General features: G+C 37.3%; 1 protein-coding gene across 1 annotated transcript in view; it reads right to left on the bottom strand.

Moving 5' to 3' along the window:
- The window catches only part of DLG2 (discs large MAGUK scaffold protein 2), a 2,361,423-nt gene that overhangs the window by 2,008,853 nt on the left and 332,256 nt on the right, over positions 1-20,314 (bottom strand). The window contains exon 4 of the mRNA XM_069564820.1: positions 15,138-15,283. Coding sequence (XP_069420921.1) covers positions 15,138-15,283 — 146 coding nt within the window. The remainder of the gene's footprint in view (positions 1-15,137; positions 15,284-20,314) is intronic.

The following is a 20,314-nucleotide window of genomic DNA, read 5'->3' as shown; positions in this document are numbered from 1 at the left end:
AACAGCAAAACCAAAATCTAAGCACAGAGTTCTCAGAAGGCTCAATTTTTCTGTTTTGCCAAGCTGCCCCCTTCCCAGCCCAAGGCTGTTACTGCAACATGGTTTAGTAATTGTTCAGTAATATAAAAATGCTTTCTTTCTATTACCAAGTTAGAACTGCAGGCTTCAGCTCAGTCACACAATCTCTGTTGAAAAAAATAGAGTGTATAAAAAATAATATATATAAACACTTAAAGCAGAAGTGGGGAGGGTGTTAAGTCCACTTCTTTCACAAAAGAATCAAAGATAGAAAACTCACCATACCTGGGAGCTAAAATCAGTTAAAACAGTGTTAGCAGGTAAGAGAGCAATACTGCCTCAGCATAGAACAAAATAGAAGAGAAAGAAATCACTTACGGCTCAGGAAAAATCACCTAAGAAACAAACAATCTAACCACAAATTATATGCTTATTTTAAAATGTTTAAAACAAGGAATGTCTTTGTTGTATTCCTAAAATAAAGACTGAGTAAATAATTTCTGTCTTGTTTCAAAACTTCAACAGCTCAACACAGAACAGCTCTGCTACAACTTGGTTGCTGCTACTTGTGATACCAACAACATGTGTGCCTAATAGCTCAGTCATGTCCGACTCCTTGCAACTCAATGGACTGCAGCCCACCAGGCTCATCTGTCCATGGATTCTCCAGGCAAGACTGGAGTGATAGCCATTCCCTTCTCCAGGGGATCTTCCCAACCCAGGTATCAAACCCAGGTCTCCTGTATCACAGGCAGATTCTTTACTGTCTGAGCCACCGGGGAAGCCCTGTCAACACACATCACAGGTTAAATATTTTAATGGGGGGTGGCAGCAGTATAAAAAAAATGGTCTACATTTCCAAAAACCTTCTATAAATCAGACTGTATGTTAAACAGGTAGAATTTTATCACATACATGCTGAGGAAGTGAGAAGAGAGATCTCTCCCTTAAGCATCCAAGATGACATTTCAAGAACTAGTAGGTGAAGCTTATATTTAAAATGATCCCAGGCTGAACACAAACAGTAAATGTCATTTTATCTCAAGTCAAGAAAACTCTAAAACCTTGACCTCTAGGTCTTTTTAAAACTACATACTATTAAAATTATGTCAAAGCTTTTACTTTGGGGCTCATCTGCTTCTGTTTCAAGGGAGAAATCAGTCATCGGGACACGACAGGGACTTTATAGTATCCAAAACAGTGACTCCATTGTCCTTGATATCCACTTCAAGATACACTAAATATAGAGGTACAGGAAAGAAGCCTGTGGAAACTAATGAGTCAAGCCAACCCAGGCCAAAATAAAATATATTTCTAATTTCTAAAAACATAAGATTCTGCATGACTTTGGGGAAAGTCAAATTAAGTCACTGATATGTTCAAAACCTTCTGATGGTTACTCACTTCTCTCAGAGCAAAATCTTCCCAATAGCCTACAAGACTGTATATAATCTGGTCCCCTATTACCTCATTTTGCTGATTTCTACCTTCAAGGCAATAGTAATAGTAGATAAAAATCATTGAATTCCTACTATGTATCAGACACTCTATAAGCACATCACCTGGATAATTTCATATAACTTCAAAGCTCTTAGGGAACGTACAAATATTCTCCCTGCCTTATTAAGAACCTACAACTTAGAATGGCTGAATAACTTATTCAAGGTCATATAACTTGTGTCAGGAGTAAACTATAACAACCTGTTACCTAGTCCAAGCTCATTCTGCTCACAGCACAATAGGCCAATAAATCCAAGAGATGAGGTGTTGAGGCAAGGAATATGATTTCATTTGGAAAACTGGCTGACCGAGACGATGACAGACTAAAGTCTCAAAATAACCATCTTGTAGGGCCCTGGTTGGGTTTCCCTGGTGGCTTAGCTGGTAAAGAAATCGCTTGCAATGCAGCAGACTCCTGTTCAATTCCCAGGTTCGGAAGATCCCCTGGAGAAGGGACAGGCTACCCACTCCAGTATTCTTGGGCTTCCCTTATGGCTTAGAAGGTAAAGAATCCACTTGCAATACAGGAGACCTGGGTTCGATCCTTGGGTTGGGAAGATCCCCTGGAGGAGGGCATGTCAACCCACTCCAGTATTCTTGCTCGGAGAATCCCCATGGACAGAGGAGCCTGGCGGGCTGTAGTCCATGGGGTTGCAAAGAGTTGGACACAACTGACCAACTAAGCACACAGCACAGGGCGCTGGATGCTAGGTTCTTTTATGCGTCAGAGATGGGAAGAGGTGAGGAAAACAGAGTAAAAAGACCATTTAATTCTGGCAAATATCTCCTAGAACGGCAAGCTTCAGGCAGGGGGATATGTTTATTTCATTTCCTTATAGCCATTTCACAGGTGGTGTGAAATGGAGTATCTCCTGCCATATCAATAAAAAAGGAGGTCACAGCTATCCTTGATTCTGGCCCTCCCAATGTGAATTTTTGAGCCAAGCTGTCAAGTGGCACCACTCCCTATGCAAGGAACTTAAGGATGTCACAGTTCTTCACAGGTGGGCAGGGTCTGGTTATTTCCCTGTGAGCTAAACAAAAGCACTTTAGTTTAAGGGTCTGGCAGAGGGGGGCAGGGTTCCCTGAGGCAGGCCATTGTATGCTTATAATAACAAAAGCAGTAAAACAAGGTTTAAAGCCAGAGAAACAGATTCAGCATGGAGTCAAAATTAACCCTTCTCAGTTACAAACCTAAATATGTTTGACTATAAGGTTAGTGCTTCAGTCGCCATCCCCATGAAATCATCCATAAAAGCCCAGACATTCAACTGGGAAACAAGCCTCTTGAGGTCAGAGTCAACGGAAAAAAAAAAAAAAATCTATTTTTTAAATTTCAGAGTCTCCCAGTTAGTGTATCTACCACAGAGTCTAACAAAAAACAGTAGCTTAGACAATAAATATTTAAATGAAAGAACTAATGGATGAGTGAGTCATTCTATCAACTGCCGCTTGCTCTATGCATTTGTTTTAAAAATACAGCTAGCTGTCATGGAAGATGCAAATAGTCCTGGCTAAAAAGGTGGAGCAAACTTTTAGAATATTTGTTCTTAGGAAAACTTGCTGTAAGTCAAAATCATAAAGCTAAACTTCTCAACAAGTAATTGATAAAATGCGAGAGATATTCTAGGTGCTAGAATAAAAGCAAGAAATCACATAGACAAAAATCCTTGCCCTCGTGCAGCTAATATTTCATTGTGAGGGAAAACAAAAATTTAATTCTTATGACAACTGCATTTTAAAGGAAGAAGCTGAGATATAGTGGGATTAAGTAATTTCCTCAAAATGCTCAGCCAGTAAGTGGTAGAACTTGGATTCAAACTGAAATGGACTCACAGTAGCTAGCTCTTAACAACAGCATAATGCCTCTCTGATGGGTAATGAAAAGTGCTATGAATAAAAACAAAGCAAGGAATGATAACAACAGTGCTGGATATGTGAAAAGGATATTTTTAATAGAATGGGGTGGGAATCAAGGAGAAGGTGACTTTAAAGATTTGAAAGAGGCAACCCCCCTTCCTCATGCAGCTCTGTGGAGAAATATCATTTCAGCCTAAGGACAAAGCAAGTGGAAAAATTCAAAGCTCTAGGTGTCTGAGCAGCAGTGAAGAGGCTAGGGAGGAGGGAAAGGAGTGAGTGAGGAGCAGGGTTTAGATCTGAGAGGTAACTGGGATCACAACTCTTAAGGAATGTAACCTTTACTCTGTGTGAGAAGATCCTGGGAGGTTTTGACAAAGGAGTTAGACACAGTCTGTCTTATGTTCCACCAGAAATGCTAAAGCCCTCACCTCTGTGAAGGTTTCTACATTTCTTGTACACTGTTTGAAAACAGAGCAGTAGAAAGTCAGTCACTTAAAATTATATTAAATATGACACAATGTCACACCACATGCTACAAAATTCCAGTCTTATTTTTCCATCATTTCTGACTTATTTTATAGCAAAAATTTTGAAGTAGAGAGAGAATAACACAGAGTCCAAAATATCAAAGAACTACTGAGTCAAATGGCAAGGCAAAACATGCAGCATTTTTCACAATTATCTTTTAAAAACAAAGGTTTCACAAGGTACAAATTTCCACTTAGAAGATAAATAAATAACAGGGATGTAATATACAACATGATGACTGTAAGAAAGATACGATCTTTTCTATCAAAGGAGAAGTTATAAGAAATAAAAGGTGATTCATTCTTAGATACAGTTGAACAGAATAGAATATTCGGCTCAACATTCTTAGAATAGTTGAACAGAAAGGTATATAGCTGGCTTATAAATAAGATTCCAAAAATGGCAGCTAGTTGCCAATCCTTTGTTCTTTTCACTTCCTGATTCTCCTTCCTCACAAGAATGTTTTGGCGGTCTAATTTAGCAGGCTTTGTCTGGGCAGGTTAATTTTGTGGGCTTTATCCTGGACATGCACAAAGAACTAAAAGGATGGGGAAAATAGTTAATACAAATCACCCAATCAAAAATTTAGGTGACATCCGGGAAGACTGTGTCTGTGACTCTCAGCCTAAGAAGAGCCAGAGGAAACCTGCGTCTCAGGAACAACGGAGGGGACTTCTGCTCTGTGTGCTTGCTCCCAGACCTTTGACTGTCGGGCACGCTTCTGCAGAAGTAAAGACTGCCTTGCCAAGCCATCCCCATTGTCTGTCTTATTCCCAAGACACCTTTCGAGAGCATTTCCAACGTGACTATAATGTAATGCTGCTATATGGTACATCTGAAAGTTGATAAGGGAATATATCCTAAGAGTTTTAATCACAAGAACTGCTTTTCCCTTTTTTTGGTGGGGGGAGTAGTTATATAAAGTAATGGATGTTGACTAAATTTATTGAGGTAATCATTTCACGATATAGGTAAGTGAAGTCATGCTGTACACATTAAACTTACACAGACTGTATGTCAATTATATTCCAATAAAACAAGGGGGGGGGAACTGTTGTTGAGACTTTTAGGCTTCATTTTATTTTTTCTTATTTTTCAGAACCTGATTAAGAAATTTCTATCTACTGTCCTTTTTTCTTGATAGCAAGTTTTCCTGCAGCAAGTCAGGCATTAAGATTCAAGTTTTAGGATATGTGCTACTACCAATGAAGAAAATCTTTGCTGAAAGATTTTGCATCTGTTGCAGAAGCATAGAATGACTTATTAATAATGGGTATTCCTCACCAATTCTTTTTACCCTAACCATCCCAAATTTGAGTTGTTGTATTAGAGGTCTCCAGAACTTTCAGGGGTATAAGAACAGAAAGCATAGACACCGTATTTTTGTTTTTAAATTCAAAGCCATAGTCCAGGTAGAAGACTGGATTGGTAAGAATATGCAGTCAAACAGAAACTTTTTCTTCCCAATTATGTACACATACTCCACCTCTCTCTGACCAAAAAAATTCATGTGAGTGAGAGAAGAAAAAAAAAAAACTTTCATTAGAATCACTTCAACTTGTATCCTTCTCCTGACCCTAAGCCTGCAAGGAAGTTGCCTGTTACCGAAAGGGCACAGAATAAAGCAGAAACAACAGTAGAGGAAAATCCAGAGAGTAAATCCTGAGCAGCTTCACAAGATCCCACTGTGGCCACAAACAGCAAGAAACAGCCAAATGATCATTTTTCTGGTTTTCACCCATGTAGCTATGAGATGTACTGGTGGTGATTTTCTTTTTAAGTGAAGACTCTTTGTGGTGGGAATGAAGAGGAAGAACAGATGGTAAAGTGAACCGTAAAGATGGAGACCAGGTGGAAATATGCGTCTCAGCTACAAATGCCAACTTAAAGGAGTGATGACTACCAAAGATTAGGAAGGAAAAGCCCCAATGGGAATTATCTCATAACAGACGCTGACTGATGGCCATGATGCCTGTGAAGTCAAATGTGGCTCTGTACCCTGACACCAAATTAAATCTCACACACAGAGTTCTGGGTGAAATAGGGAAGAAAAGCTTTATTGCTTCGCCAGGCAAAGGGGAGCCACAGCAGACTAGTGCCCTCAAGACTGTGTGTCTCAACCTGGAGCAGGTACCAATGAGAAGTTTTAAAGTAATGGATCAAAGAGGGAGTGATCAGCTCATGGACATTATTCTGATTGGTTGGTAATGAGGTAAGTGGAAGTCAGCAACATCAACCTTCTGGTTCACATTGGTCTAGGGTTTACTTGCTTGTGGACAGCAGACCACTGTTAACTTTAACTTCTCCCACCCAGTGGGGGTTTCAGCATCTACAACACAGCTCAAAGATATTGTATCCCTTAATGGAGAACCAAGGCCTTGCCCCAAGGCCCTATTGCTTCTCTCGACTGCTCCATGCCTGTCTTACATTTCCTCCCTTCCCTAAGTAACAACTGTTTGAACCTGCCTCTTAGAACTCAGAGAATGCCATGGAGGCTGAATTAAGCTTATTTCCTGTAACTGAAAAATGAAGGACACAGGTAGAGTTTTGTGCCCAGGAGCCTCCACAGGGTCCTGCTCAGTATCACTTCCTTGCATGTCTCTTTCATCAGCATTATTCAATCCATTAATAGTCACTGAGGCACTCTCCTCAACACACTGATGTACAATATCATACAATATCTCTGCTCTCACTGAGATGCAGTGGCGGACTATGTGCCCCCAGGGAATTGTTCCCTCTGAGAGAAAAATAGACTGTACAGGAAAAGTGGGGGAGTGATTAAATATAAAGCAGGAAGTCTTTGAGAAAACCTAGAATTGACTAAGATTATATTTTCTGCCTCTTGGCAGATTTAAGGCTTCATACAAAGATCATGTTGATCTACAGAAAAATAAAGTTAAAATTTCTATGCCCTATCATACTTCTTTAATATTCATCTGTGCCAGGCACTATGCTAGACAGTGTACAGTGGTGTCCTTCCTTGTGGAGCCTTCTACTGGGATGGTCACACTTCTTTAGCAATAACGTTAACACTGACATATTGTAGTCAGAAGATGTCTTTAAACTATCCAATCCAATGGCTATTTGCTGTGAAATACTCATTCTTATACTACCAGATTTTCTCTTTACATTATCAAAATACTTCAAGAGATTGATTTGACTCTACTAAAACAAAAAGACCCAAAAACATCAGAACACTAAGTTAAATACTGAATCCATAAAAAATAATTATTTCATCCACTATTCTTGATTTTTGCCTCGGACTGGTAAACTGCAGTGGTGAGAAGATAGCTCCTTTTGCATTTTCTTCCATTGTCACAGATTTTGAAAGGCTGCTGCCGCTACTGCTGCTGCTAAGTCACTTCAGTTGTGTCCGACTCTGTGCGACCCCATAGATGGCAGCCCACCAGGCTCCCCTGTCCCTGGGATGCTCCAGGCAAGAACACTGCAGTGGGTTGCCATTTCTTTCTTCAATGCATGAAAGTGAAAAGTGAAAGTGAAGTTGCTCAGTCGTATCCGACTCTTTGCGACCCCATGGACTGCAGCCTACCAGCCTCCTCCGTCCATGGGATTTTCCAGGCAAGAGTACTGGAGTGGGGTGCATCGCCTTACGGATGTCTACATAAAATCTTTTTAAAAATAAATGTACTAGTACATATATGTGCATGTGTGCTCAGCTGTGTCCAACTCTTTGTGTCCATATGGACTGTAGCCTGTCAGGCTCTTCTGTCCATGGAATTTTTTCAGGCAAGACTACCTGAGTGGGTTGCCATATCCTTCTCCAGAGGACCTTCCCAATGCAGGGATCAAACCTGAGTCTCCTGTGTCTCTTGCATTACAGGCAGATTCTTTACCACTTGAGTCATGGGAGAAACCCCTAATCAGGATATTACAGGAAGCAATATCCTAGTGGTAAGACCTTTGACTTTTGAAATTTCTGTTTCTAGAGCCAATGTACCAGCAATATAGAATATCATTTTTGCTGAGTCAGAAGGTATTATCCATGACTTCCTTTGCCAGCTCTGATCAACTAAAGTACACCAATTTACTCTCCACTGTAGTCTACATCATGGGGTGACTCAACTAAGAGACCGGAAAAGGAGGAGCATGACACAAGGCATCTCATGACCAGACTGAAGCTAGGAACCAGAGGCTGCATAGAGGGACTTTTCTTCTGGTTTAAAATATACTTCTTGAGCCTATTATATGATAAGCATGCTTATGAGTGCCCAAGAATCAAAGAAAATGGAAATTTATGATTGATGTCCTTATGGAGAATACATATCTTTCCCAGTTGCTTCAAATAAACTCAGTTTGTTCACAGGAGGGGATACAAAGTGAGAATTAAAAAGTATGACAAGTATTTACACTCCATCCTCAGGATCTACCTAATGTTAGTCTAAGCTTTTCTGGTTATGAACTCCATCTTCCCTCCATTTCTCAATTGCTGTTCTTCACTTACACAATTTTAGCATCAATTTAATTTGGACTCACTTTCCAAACTTAGCCTTTGGAAAGCTGACCTCCACAGGGCAAGATCTTCAGTTATCCTGGCCCAGGTCACAGAAACCCCAAATAGAGATACTTTACCCCTCTTTCCACTTCCATCTTCAGTAAGATCTGTCATTTTGCCTCACATACCCCATCAAGGAAGAGCAATCAGACTCACCTAAAAGCATACTGACTGGAGTTAATGTGTGTTCATGTTGATATATTTTGGATATAACTGGCCAATATCCAAATCATTATAGACTGAGAACTTTCCAACAGGGGATTATAAGATATGCTGAATTGCATTAAAAGAAATGCTAAAAACGAACGTGGAAAAACCTATATTATAGTAAGTATATTTTGCCTATCTTCATTTTGATGTTGGAAATGAATAAGTCTAATTCCCAAGAGAATTTTTTCTCATTATTCTTCCTTATATTGCTGGCATCTGTTCATAAACCAATTATAAGTCCTGATTTATATCGACTCAATCAAATAATCTTATAGATAACTGCTGAATAAACAGCCTAACGGTTTTATTTTAATAAGTTTTCTAGCTGATGTATTTGTTGAAAGGATACTAATCATAAAACAGAGGCATTACATGTATGTATCAATTCGTGGAAAACGTTTATCCCTAAGAAAATCTATATACAGCAATATTGTCTAAATTGAGTAATTTGAATATGCAAAAATCCCACACAAAGAGATACACAATAGAAAAATGAGAAAAATAATATGAATAAATTCATAGAATAGCAGATTAAAACACCCAACAAACATATGAAAAATGCTCAAATTCACCAATAGTCTGGGAACTGGAAATTATGTTAAAAATGAACTATTACTAAGCTATTAAACTGGAAAAATTAAAAACAGCAGTAACACCTTCTGCTGTGAAGGATGTGAGGTTAAATTGTACCAACATGCAGTGTCAACAGAAATGTGAAAGGTGAAATCAGGCCAGCAACATAATTTAAGTTAAAAATATGCATACCATGAAGCCAATAATACCATCCCTGAGAATCTATCCTATAGATACAAAAAGCATCAGTAAGTTTGACTGTACATACAATCATCAGATTGCAGCACTATTTATAGTGGCAGAAAACCAGAAACAGTAAATTACCATTAAGAGAGGAATAACTGAAGACATATTCACACCATCAAATTATGCATCCATGAGAAGAATGAATGAAAGCTAGCTGGACAAGTTGAAGAAACATTCAAATAACAGGAAAGTTGTTTTAGAAAATATTATTGTGCAAAATTCTCTGTGTATATAAGTGTACATGTTCCAGTATGGATATATATATACATATATACATATACATATATATATATATATATATATATAAATTATGATGTGGTCCACTGGAGAAGGGAATGGCAAACCACTTCAGTATTCTTGCCTTGAGAACCCCATGAACAGTATGAAAAGGCAAAAAGACAGGACATTGAAAGATGAACTCCTCGGGTCAGTAGGTGCCCAATATGCTACTAGAGATCAGTAGAGAAATAACTACAGTAAGAATGAAGGGATGGAACCAAAGCAAAAACAACACCCACTTGCAGATTGGACTGGTGATAGAAGCAAGATCCAATGCTGTAAAGAGCAATATTGCATAGGAACCTGGAATGTTAGGTCCATGAATCAAGGCAAATTGGAAGTGGTCAAATAGGAGATGGCAAGAGTGAACGTCGACATTCTAGGAATCGGTGAACTAAGATGGACTGGAATGGGTGAATTTAACTCAGATGACCATTACATCTACTACTGCGGGCAGGAATCCCTTAGAAGAAATGGAGTAGCCATCTCTCAACAAGAGAGTCTGAAATGCAGTACTTGGATGCAATCTCAAAAACAACAGAATGATTTCTGTTCGTTTCCAACGCAAACCATTCAGTATCACAGTAATCCAAGTCTATGCCCTGACCAGTAACACTGAAGAAGCTGAAGTTGAACAATTCTATGAAGACCTACAAGACCTTTTAGAACTAATACCCAAAAAGGACGTCCTTTTCATTATAGGGGACTGGAATGCAAAAGTAGGAAGTCAAGAAACACCTGGATTAACAGGCAAATTTGGCCTTGGAATTTGGCCACAGAATGAAGCAGGGAAAAGGCTAACAGAGTTCTGCCAAGAGAATGCACTGGTCATAGCAAACACCCTCTTCCAACAACACAAGAGAAGACTCTACACATGGACATCACCAGATGGTCAACACTGAAATAAAACTGATTATATCCTTTGCAGCAAAAGATGGAGAAGCTCTATAGAGTCAGCAAAAACAAGACTGGGAGCGGACTGTGACTCAGATCATGAACTCCTTATTGCCAAATTCGGACTTAAATTGAAGAAAGTAGGGAAAACCACTAGACCATTCACGTATGACCTAAATCAAATCCCTTATTACTATACAGTGAAAGTGAGAAATAGATTTAAGGGACTAGATCTGACAGATAGAGTGCCTGATGAACTACAGACGGAGGTTCGTGATATTGTACAGGAGATGGAGCAAGACCATCCCCAAGAAAAAGAAATGCAAAAAAGCAAAATGGCTGTCTGAGGAGGCCTTACAAATAGCTGTGAAAAGAAGAGAAGTGAAAAGCAAAGGAGAAAAGGAAAGATATATTCATTTGAATGCAGAGTTCCAAAGAATAGCACGGAGAGATAAGAAAACCTTCCTCAGTGTCAGTGCAAAGAAATAGAGGAAAACAATAGAATGGAAAAGACTAGAGATCTCTTCAAGAAAATTAGTGATCACACATGAAGAACTGTACACTCACCTAGAACTGTACAAAAAAGATCTTCACGACCCAGATAGTCACAAAGGTGTGATCACTCACACTCACCTAGAGCTGGACATCCTGGAATGTGAAGTCAGGTGGGCCTTAGGAAGCATCACTACAAACAAAGCTAGTGGAGGTGATGGAATTCCAGTTGAGCTATTTCAAATCTTAAAAGATGATGCTGCACTAAATATGTCAGGAAATTTGGAAAATTCAGCAGTGGCCACAGGACTGGAAAAGGTCAGTTTTCATTCCAATCCCAAAGAAAGGCAATGCCAAAGAATGCTCAAACTACCGCACAATTGCACTCATCTCACATGCTAGTAAGCAATGCTCAAAATTCTCCAAGCCAGGCTTCAGCAGTACATGAACCGTGAACTTCCACATGCTCAAGCTGGTTTTAGAAAAGGCAGAGAAACCAGAGATCAAATTGCCAACATCTGCTGGATCATGGAAAAAGCAAGAGAGTTCCAGAAAAAACATCTATTGCTGCTTTATTGACTATGCCAAAGCCTTTGACTGTGTGGATCACAATAAACTGTGGAAAATTCTGAAAGAGATGGAAATACCAGACCATCTGACCTGTCTCTTGAGAAACCTGTATACAGGTCAGGAAGCAACAGTTAGAACTGGACATGGAACAACAGACTGGTTCCAAATAGGAAAAGGAGTATGTCAAGGCTGTATACTGTCACCCTGCTTATTTAACTCATATGCAGAGTACATCATGAGAAATGCTGGGCTGGAGGAAGCACAGCTGGAATCAAGATTACTGGGAGAAATATCAATAATCTCAGATATGCAGATGACACCACCCTTATGGCAGAAAGTGAAGAAAAACTAAAGAACCTCTTAATGAAAGTGAAGAGAAGAGTGAAAAAGTTGGCTTAAAGCTCAACATTCAGAAAACAAAGATCATGGCATCTGGTCCCATCACTTCATGGGAAATAGATGGGGAAACAGTGGAAACAGTGTCAGACTTTATTTTTCAGGGCTCCAAAATCACTGCAGATGGTGACTGTAGCCATGAAATTAAAAGACGCTTGCTCTTTGGAAGGAAAGTTATGACCCACCTAGATAGCATATTAAAAAGCAGGGACATTACTTTGCCAACAAATGTCTGTCTAGTCAAGGCTATTGTTCTTCCAGTGGTCATGTATGGATGTGAGAGTTGGACTATAAAGAAAGCTGAGTGCCAAAGAATTGATGCTTTTGAACTGTAGTGTTGGAGAAGACTCTTGAGAGTCCCTTAGACTGCAAGGAGATCCAACCAGTCCATCTTAAAGGAGATCAATCCTGGGTGTTCATTGCAGGGACTGATGTTGTAGCTGAAACTCCAATACTTTGGCCACCTGATGCGGAGAGCTAACTCATTTGATAAGACCCTGATCCTGGGAAAGATTGAGGGCAGGAGGAGAAAGGGACGACAGAGGATGAGATGGTTAGATGGCATCACCAACACAATGGACATGGTTTTGGCTGGACTCTGGGAGCTGATGATGGACAGGGAGGCCTGGCATACTGCAGTTCATGGGGTGGCAAAGAGTCAGACATGACTGAGTGACTGAACTGAACTGATATATGAATTCATATTTATATATGAATACATATTACATGACTGAAGAAGGATTAAACACACTAAGTTATTAAGATGGGTTACCTTGTATGTGGGGAGGGTAGAGCTAATACAACATAGGAAAGAAGCAAGTAAAAGAGGAAACATGCAAAAAACAAGAAAGTTCTTTTTTAAAAAAGGAAATTTAGCATATCTTTGATATTTTATACAAAACTAGGTGTATGTGCTGTACTATGCATCTAGAAATTTACTAAAAGTAATTTTTAAAAATTTAAAAAGAACAAATATCAAAGCAATGAGACTACAAAAAATTAGAATAGTTAACTAATCTTGGAATGGAGAAGCAAAAGCTAAGAAAGAAGAATAAAAACAAAAAAGGTGCTAAATTTTATCAAATAAAAATTTTAAACAGTTTGAATGCCAAAAAGCATATAAGTAAAATTATCAGTAATCAACAAACTAGAAATACTGCAAGATGACATATTTCATAAATAAAACGCTCTCAGAAAACCATAATAATTCTAGCATCACTTAGAAAAATGGACAAAAAGCTTGAATAAATCACAAAATAAATATAAGCCAATAACCATAAGAAAATACAGGTCAGTCTCAATAATATACAATTGCAATGTAAAGCATTAAGTAACAAATTTTATCTTTTAATTTGACAAAATATTTTAAATAACTAATGCTACTAAGAATATACGTAAATTTGTCTTTTCTAACATTGCTGATAGCACTCTGCAGAGCACTTTGACAATTTGTAACAAGAACCTTAAAAACGTCAATATCCTTGGCCTGAATAGTTTCATTTACAAAAATCAACCCTAATGAAATAACTGGAAAAAAAACAAGGGTTTATATACACAGATAGCCATTACACATTACTCATAGCACAAAACTGAAGATAGCCTCAATTTTTAATGTAAAACTGCTTAAGTAAGTTCCAAATGGTAGAATATTGTATAGTCATTAAAATTTTTCAAAAATACTTATTGATGTTATATGGATAAATACTATTAGTATAGCATTCAATTTAAAAGTTGAAATGGCAACCCACTCCAGTGTTCTTGCCTGGAGAATCCCAGGGACGGGGGAGCCTGGTAGGCTGCTGTCCATGGGATCGCACAGAGTCGGAAACGACTGAAGTGACTTAGCAGCAACACACCCTACAAGCTGTTGTCCTAGTTTTCCGTACATATATTTGCATAGAAAAAAGATTAAGAAGTCAAATTGCTTCTAGGTATTGAAATTAAGATGTTTTAATGTTTTTAAGTACTTGATAAACTTCACATAGTAGGTATCTAATGCACTGACACATTACTGTCACTGTTAAGTTATTCTTCAAGGAATTAAGTTGATCATTAGCCTCAGTCTTACCCAGTTTCCAAACCAGTTCTGAGCAGGCTGGAAAGTGTATCACAGGTCTCAAACTTAACAATTCAAAGACTCAGCAATCAAAGTGTCATTGATTAGCACTAGGATTCAATGTAGTTTCCAAATCAGCTCCACAACCCCAATTTTGACTGTGTGTGTGTGTGTGTGTGTGTGGAACACACACTACCTGCCTGCAAAGTACCAACTACCACTTAAAAACATCATTGATCAGTTTCTGCCACCATACTGACCCTAGGCTATGAAAACGAGACATACTTCAACTTGCCTTACTCTTTGGTAACTGCTAAGCCCAACAATAGCTTCAAACTTTTGATTCCATAATCCCATCCACAAAAAACCATTTGAGCATATACAATTCTAATAGCTTTATATTTATTCTTACATGTACATGTATGACTGTTAATATGTTATAAATTATCTAAATATAAAAGATTGTAAAGAATGTAATAAAAAGCAATATAAATGAGAGTTCTATTATTCTGTTCCTATATCCCAATGAATCATTTTATTTGCCCCAGGATACATGACTCTACTACAGAGATCACAGTTTTAGACCATACTCTCCAACCTCGCTCTCTGTCTCCTTCCTGCATTGTATCAGCACACGTTCTGAAATTCCAGAATGCCTGATACTTGAGTCAGCTCAAACAATGACAATATTCATGACAGAACTCATTTATACAACATGAAGAACCATGTTCTTCCTATGCCTGGTTTTATCTTTTGGCAGAATCTGAATTTTCACATGCAAATATTATGTACATTATGATATGTAATGTTGGTATATAATACTGGCAGTATAGTATGTAACTAAGTTTCTATTATTATTGTTTGATAACATTTGTTAATAATCATTACTACTACTAAAATTACTACTACTAATAACTACTACTTCTTTACTGGTATAAATAATTTTGGTATTTACTGGTATAAGTAAATATTTAGTAACTTTCAAAACTGTCAATAATGTACCTCTGCAGACTTTTGAAGGTTGTCATGGCATGAAGCAAGAAGGGATGTCTTCTCCCATTTCTTTGCAACTTGATTGGCTTCTTCTATTTTCTGCTCACAACTTTTTTGAGAATTTAGCAATGTTACCTCATAAAATTCTTGAATATCTGTAAAGAAAATGCAAGAGAAAAGTCAACATATCATGTATGACCTCACAGATAGCTTCTTCATGCATGAGTATATGGAAGATTTTGCTAATTAAAAGAAACCACTGCAACCATTTGCTGCAACTAGAAAAAGCCTGTGCACAGCAACGAAGATGCAGTGCAGCCAAAAATAAAAAAGAACTACATAAATATGTATGCAAAGAAAAACAACAAAAATAGAAGAAATCCTAAAAGTTGCATTTTTATCTGTATGAGAATTCTTACAGCAACTTTAGAATTGTAAAAATTAGAAGTAATCAAGATGTCCTTCAATTAGTGAATGGATAAACAAACTGCAATACATAGAAGGAGTGAGTCATCAAACTATGTAAAAACATGGATGAGTCTTAAATGTATATTGCTAAGTTTAAAAAAGCCAGGCAAGTAGCTGGCCTCCATATTAGAGGATTCCATTTATATAATTTTTGGAAAACAAACAAACAAACAACTAAAGAGACAATAAAACCATCAGTGACTTCCAGAAGTTCTAGGAGATAGGAGGAGGGTTGAATAGGTAAAGCACAGAGTGATGAAAATATTCTGTAATGATACTATATTGGTTGGCACCTAACAGGAAGCATCTGTCAAAATCCAAAGAATTTCATAGCACAAAGAATAAACTATAATGTATGGTTTTAAAAATCATTTTTAAATGATTTTTAAATTTTAAAAATCATTTAGGAGGCCAGGGAATCCCAAGATGAAAAGTAGACTATGACAAAAGAATCTAACTATATCACAGATGAATGAAATAACGTCACTGAAGGCAGTAGGAGAAAAGGGTGATGACCTGAATATGAGTAGAGACTGTAAAACCAAAGACAAAGAAACTTATACAAAAGCATCCTAGTCTACACTCTAGTTGGTAAAATTTGTTTCTTGTGGAGTACAAGTCAACAATGTTGAAGTCACTGTATGTATAAATCGGAACTGAACAATTAAGTAAATGGATGGTAGATGGTAGGAACCAGGTTTCTCACTGTTGGAGTATGACGTTACAAACAAAAAAGTGGGTGGGTAAGGCATTGTACAATGAGTCATATGATTTTGGATTAAAGACATCATTACAAACTCATTTTCAGCTTAACAGAAATAGGAATGAACACATATAGAAATACTTATACATATATACAGGTTAGTCTTTGTTATATTCAGTCACTCAGTCACGTCCGACTATAAAAACACATATTCCCTTACCCTGTCTGATGAAAGGGTCTACAATAATGACTTCAGCCTCTATATAGCATTCTCCAACAAATGGCAGAGGGTAATGAATAAGTACAGTTGGTATTGTTAGAATTGCAAATATCTATATGAATTCAAAAGTTTGGAAGGAAAGAAGGGAAGGACAGAGAGAAGGATAGAAATAAACAAAATATGAATAGAAATATAAATCAAATATGTATATTAATATTTCCTAGCTGCCATATTTTTCTAGATTGAGAAGGCCTAGCAGCAAGAGCACTCCAACAGCAAATAGCACACACAGGAACCAGATCTTGATTTCAATAAAGGAAACCAGAGGTTTGGGGGGAAATAGTCGATCCTAGTATTGGGGCAGAAAATATAAAAAGAAGAGCATGGAGTATCTTGAGAATAAGCTCCTCAACCCAAATTTTAAAAATTTTGCTACAATGGGGCATGTCAAAAAAACACAAAAGTTACATGAAAGAGCAGCCAAACATGGCCAAAATTGGAGCAATTTGAGTAAATATGTATGTAACATAGGATTGGATTATACCCAAAGTATAAAATAAATGTCTAAGAATCTATATTGGCATGAATGAATGAATGAAAGAAAATATGTCATTATTTTTAAAATATTCAATGGATGGGTTAAACAGCAGACTAAACAAAGCAGAACTGGAAAATATACCCAAAGAAATTACCCAGAATGCGACATAAGAGAAAACAGAATGGAAAATGTGACAGAAATATTAGAATATACAGAGAATAGATAAGAAGGTCCATTACTTTTCTAATAGATGTCTTCAGGGAAAAAATAAAATAAATAACAAATGACATTTAAAGGGCTATGGATATCAAATTCTTATAATTTATAAAAATATGAATTCTCAGGTCCTGAAAGTAACAGTTTATAAAAAAAAAAAAAAAGAATAAATAAGAGCTATTCTGGCAACCTGATGCAAAGAGCCAACTCATTAGAAAAGAACCTGATGCTGGGAAAAATGGAAGGCTAAAGGAGAAGGGGACAACAGAGGACAAGATGGCTGGATGGCATCACTGCCTCAATGCACATGAGTTTGAGCAAGCTCCGGGAGATGGTAAAGGACAGGGAAGCCTGGCATGCTGCAGCCAATGCGGTCGCAAAGAGTCGGACACAACTGAGCCACTGACAACAACAATGCCTCGGCCTAGACATAGCAGGATAAGCAGAACACCAAAGACAAAGCAGAGACCTTAAACCCAGTCACACAGAAAAGATTAATCTCAGTAGCAACAATGGAGGCTGGATGACAGAAGAACGACTTAAAAATCTTGAAAGAAAACTATTAAGGGGGGACCACATTCCTTTGCAAATCACGTCTTTTTTATTTTTTAGGTTTGTATCTAGAATACATAAAGAACTCTCAAAACAAAAAGAAGCCAAAGAATCCAATAGAAAAATGGGTAAAAGATTTGACCAGGCACTTCACCAAGAAAGTAAGAGGAAGCAGATAAGCACATGAAAAGATATTCACAATCATTAACCATTAGAGAAAGAAAAATTTAAAACCACAATGAGATACTACTACATTTTCACTATATTTATTAAACCGGTTAAAACTTTAAAAACTGATCATCCTAAGAACTGACAGTGATCCTAAGGAACCAGAATTCTCAATCGCTAATGGGTGAGTTCGGAAAACAGTACAACCAGTTTGAAAAAGTTCGGTAATTTCTTTAGAAGTTAAACATACAGCTACTATATAATCCAGCCATCACTGTTCTAGATAATTATCTAAGGAGAAGGAAATATACATTCATGTAAAAAGTCAAATTTGAAAGCAATCCAAATGTCCATCAACAGATCAATGAATAAACAAACTGTAGTATACCCATACAATGGAAGACTACTCATCAATAAAAAAAAACAAAAGCAAACTATGGATACACACAACATGGATGAATTTCAAAATAATGCCAAGTAAAAGAAGTCAGACCATATATAATACCAGTTATATAAAATTCTAGAAAATGCAAACTAATCTATATTGACAAAACAATTCTGTAGTTGCCTGGGAATAGGACTGTGAGGTTTGACAGGAAAGGGTGAGTGGGAGAGTTTATAAAGGAGTATATGCGTATATCAAAACATTAAATCATTGTTTCACATATGTGCAGTTTATTATGTACCAATTACACCTCCATAAAGAAAGTGAAAAAGACAAGATGCAATTGAGAGAAGTTATCTTCATATCATACAGGAAAAGGGACGGTATCTGGGTGTGTAAAAACCAAAAAGGAAGAGACATACAAACCAAAAGAAAAAAAAATGGGTGGGAAAATATAAACAGGACATTTCACAGCAAACATGTATCACTGATAAATCTGATAAGGGAAAAGATGCTCAATCTCATTTGTGATCATAAATACAAACTAAGATCATAACCAAATACCACCTACACCAATAACATTGGCTATTACTGTAGTTTAGTATATCTTGAAGTCAGGGATAATAATTCCTCCAGCTCTATTATTATTTATGATTATTTTGGCTATAACTTTTGTGTGTGTTTCCATACAAATTTTAAAATTATTTCAAGTTTAGTGAAAAATGTCATTGGTATTTTGATAGGGATTGCATTACATTTGTACATTGTCTTGGGTAGTATGGCCATTTTAACAAGGTTAATTCTTCCAACCCAAGAACACAGTGTGTCCTTCCATCTGTATGTGTCGCCTCCAATTTCTTTCAACAGTATCCTATAGTTTTCCAAGTACAGATGTTTTACCTCCTTAGGTAAGTTTATTCACTCTCAGATATAGAGAACAAACTAGTACTTAGCAGTGGGGAACAGGAAGAGGAGAGGGGCAATATATGAGTAGGGGATTAAGCTACAAGGATACATTGTACACCACTTGTAATATAGACAATATAAATATAATATAATTATAAATGAGTATAATCTTTAAAAATTATGAATCACTACATTGTATACCTGTAACATATAATATTATATGTCAACTGTGGGCTTCCCAGGTGGCACTAGGGGTAAAGAGCCTGCCTGCCAGTGCAGGAGACATAAGAGATGCAGGTTTGATCTCTGGATCTGGAAGATCCCCTGCAGGAGAGCACGGCAATCCACTCCAGTATTCTTGCCTCGAGACTCCCATGGACGGAGGAGACTGGTGGGCTACAGTTCATAGGGTCGCAAAGAGTTGGACATGACTGAAGTGACTCAGCACAGCACATGTCAACTATATTTCAATTAAAAAAGGAAAAAAAATCTATGAATGAATGGTAACATTTATTTCTGATGAGTCTGAATTGCCATGACCACTTTAGAAAACAATCTTGTCTTGTAAAACTCACCCTTTTTCCTCTGTAATCCAGCATTTCTTCTACTCAGTATATATTATAGATAAACTCTTACACATATGCCTCAGGACACAAACTAAAATGTTCATAGCAGCACAGATTTATAGGAGCAAAAAATTAGCAAAAAATCTCCATCAAAAAAGTGGATAAATATGGTATGTTCTCAAAATGGAATTTATGTAACAGCCAAAATGAATGAACTATAGTATCACGAAATAACATGAACAAAACTTAGAAACATAATGTTGAATGAAAAAAAGCAAGTCTCAGTACAAAAATATTTTTTTAAAGTTCAAAAACATGTAAAACTAAGCTATATATTTTCAGGCATTCATACAAATATATGTGAAAAAAAATAGATCGGAGCAAAGAAGCACATGAAAAGTTGTAATTACAACAGTGCAAGGAATGGGGAGGAAAATGGGATAAAGGAGGAACATACAGGTATT

This window comes from Ovis canadensis, chromosome 21, assembly GCF_042477335.2.
Source record: "Ovis canadensis isolate MfBH-ARS-UI-01 breed Bighorn chromosome 21, ARS-UI_OviCan_v2, whole genome shotgun sequence".
Taxonomy (NCBI): domain Eukaryota; kingdom Metazoa; phylum Chordata; class Mammalia; order Artiodactyla; family Bovidae; genus Ovis; species Ovis canadensis.
The sequence above is the reverse complement of the archived record's forward strand: the minus strand, read 5'-3'. Positions and strand labels throughout refer to the sequence as shown.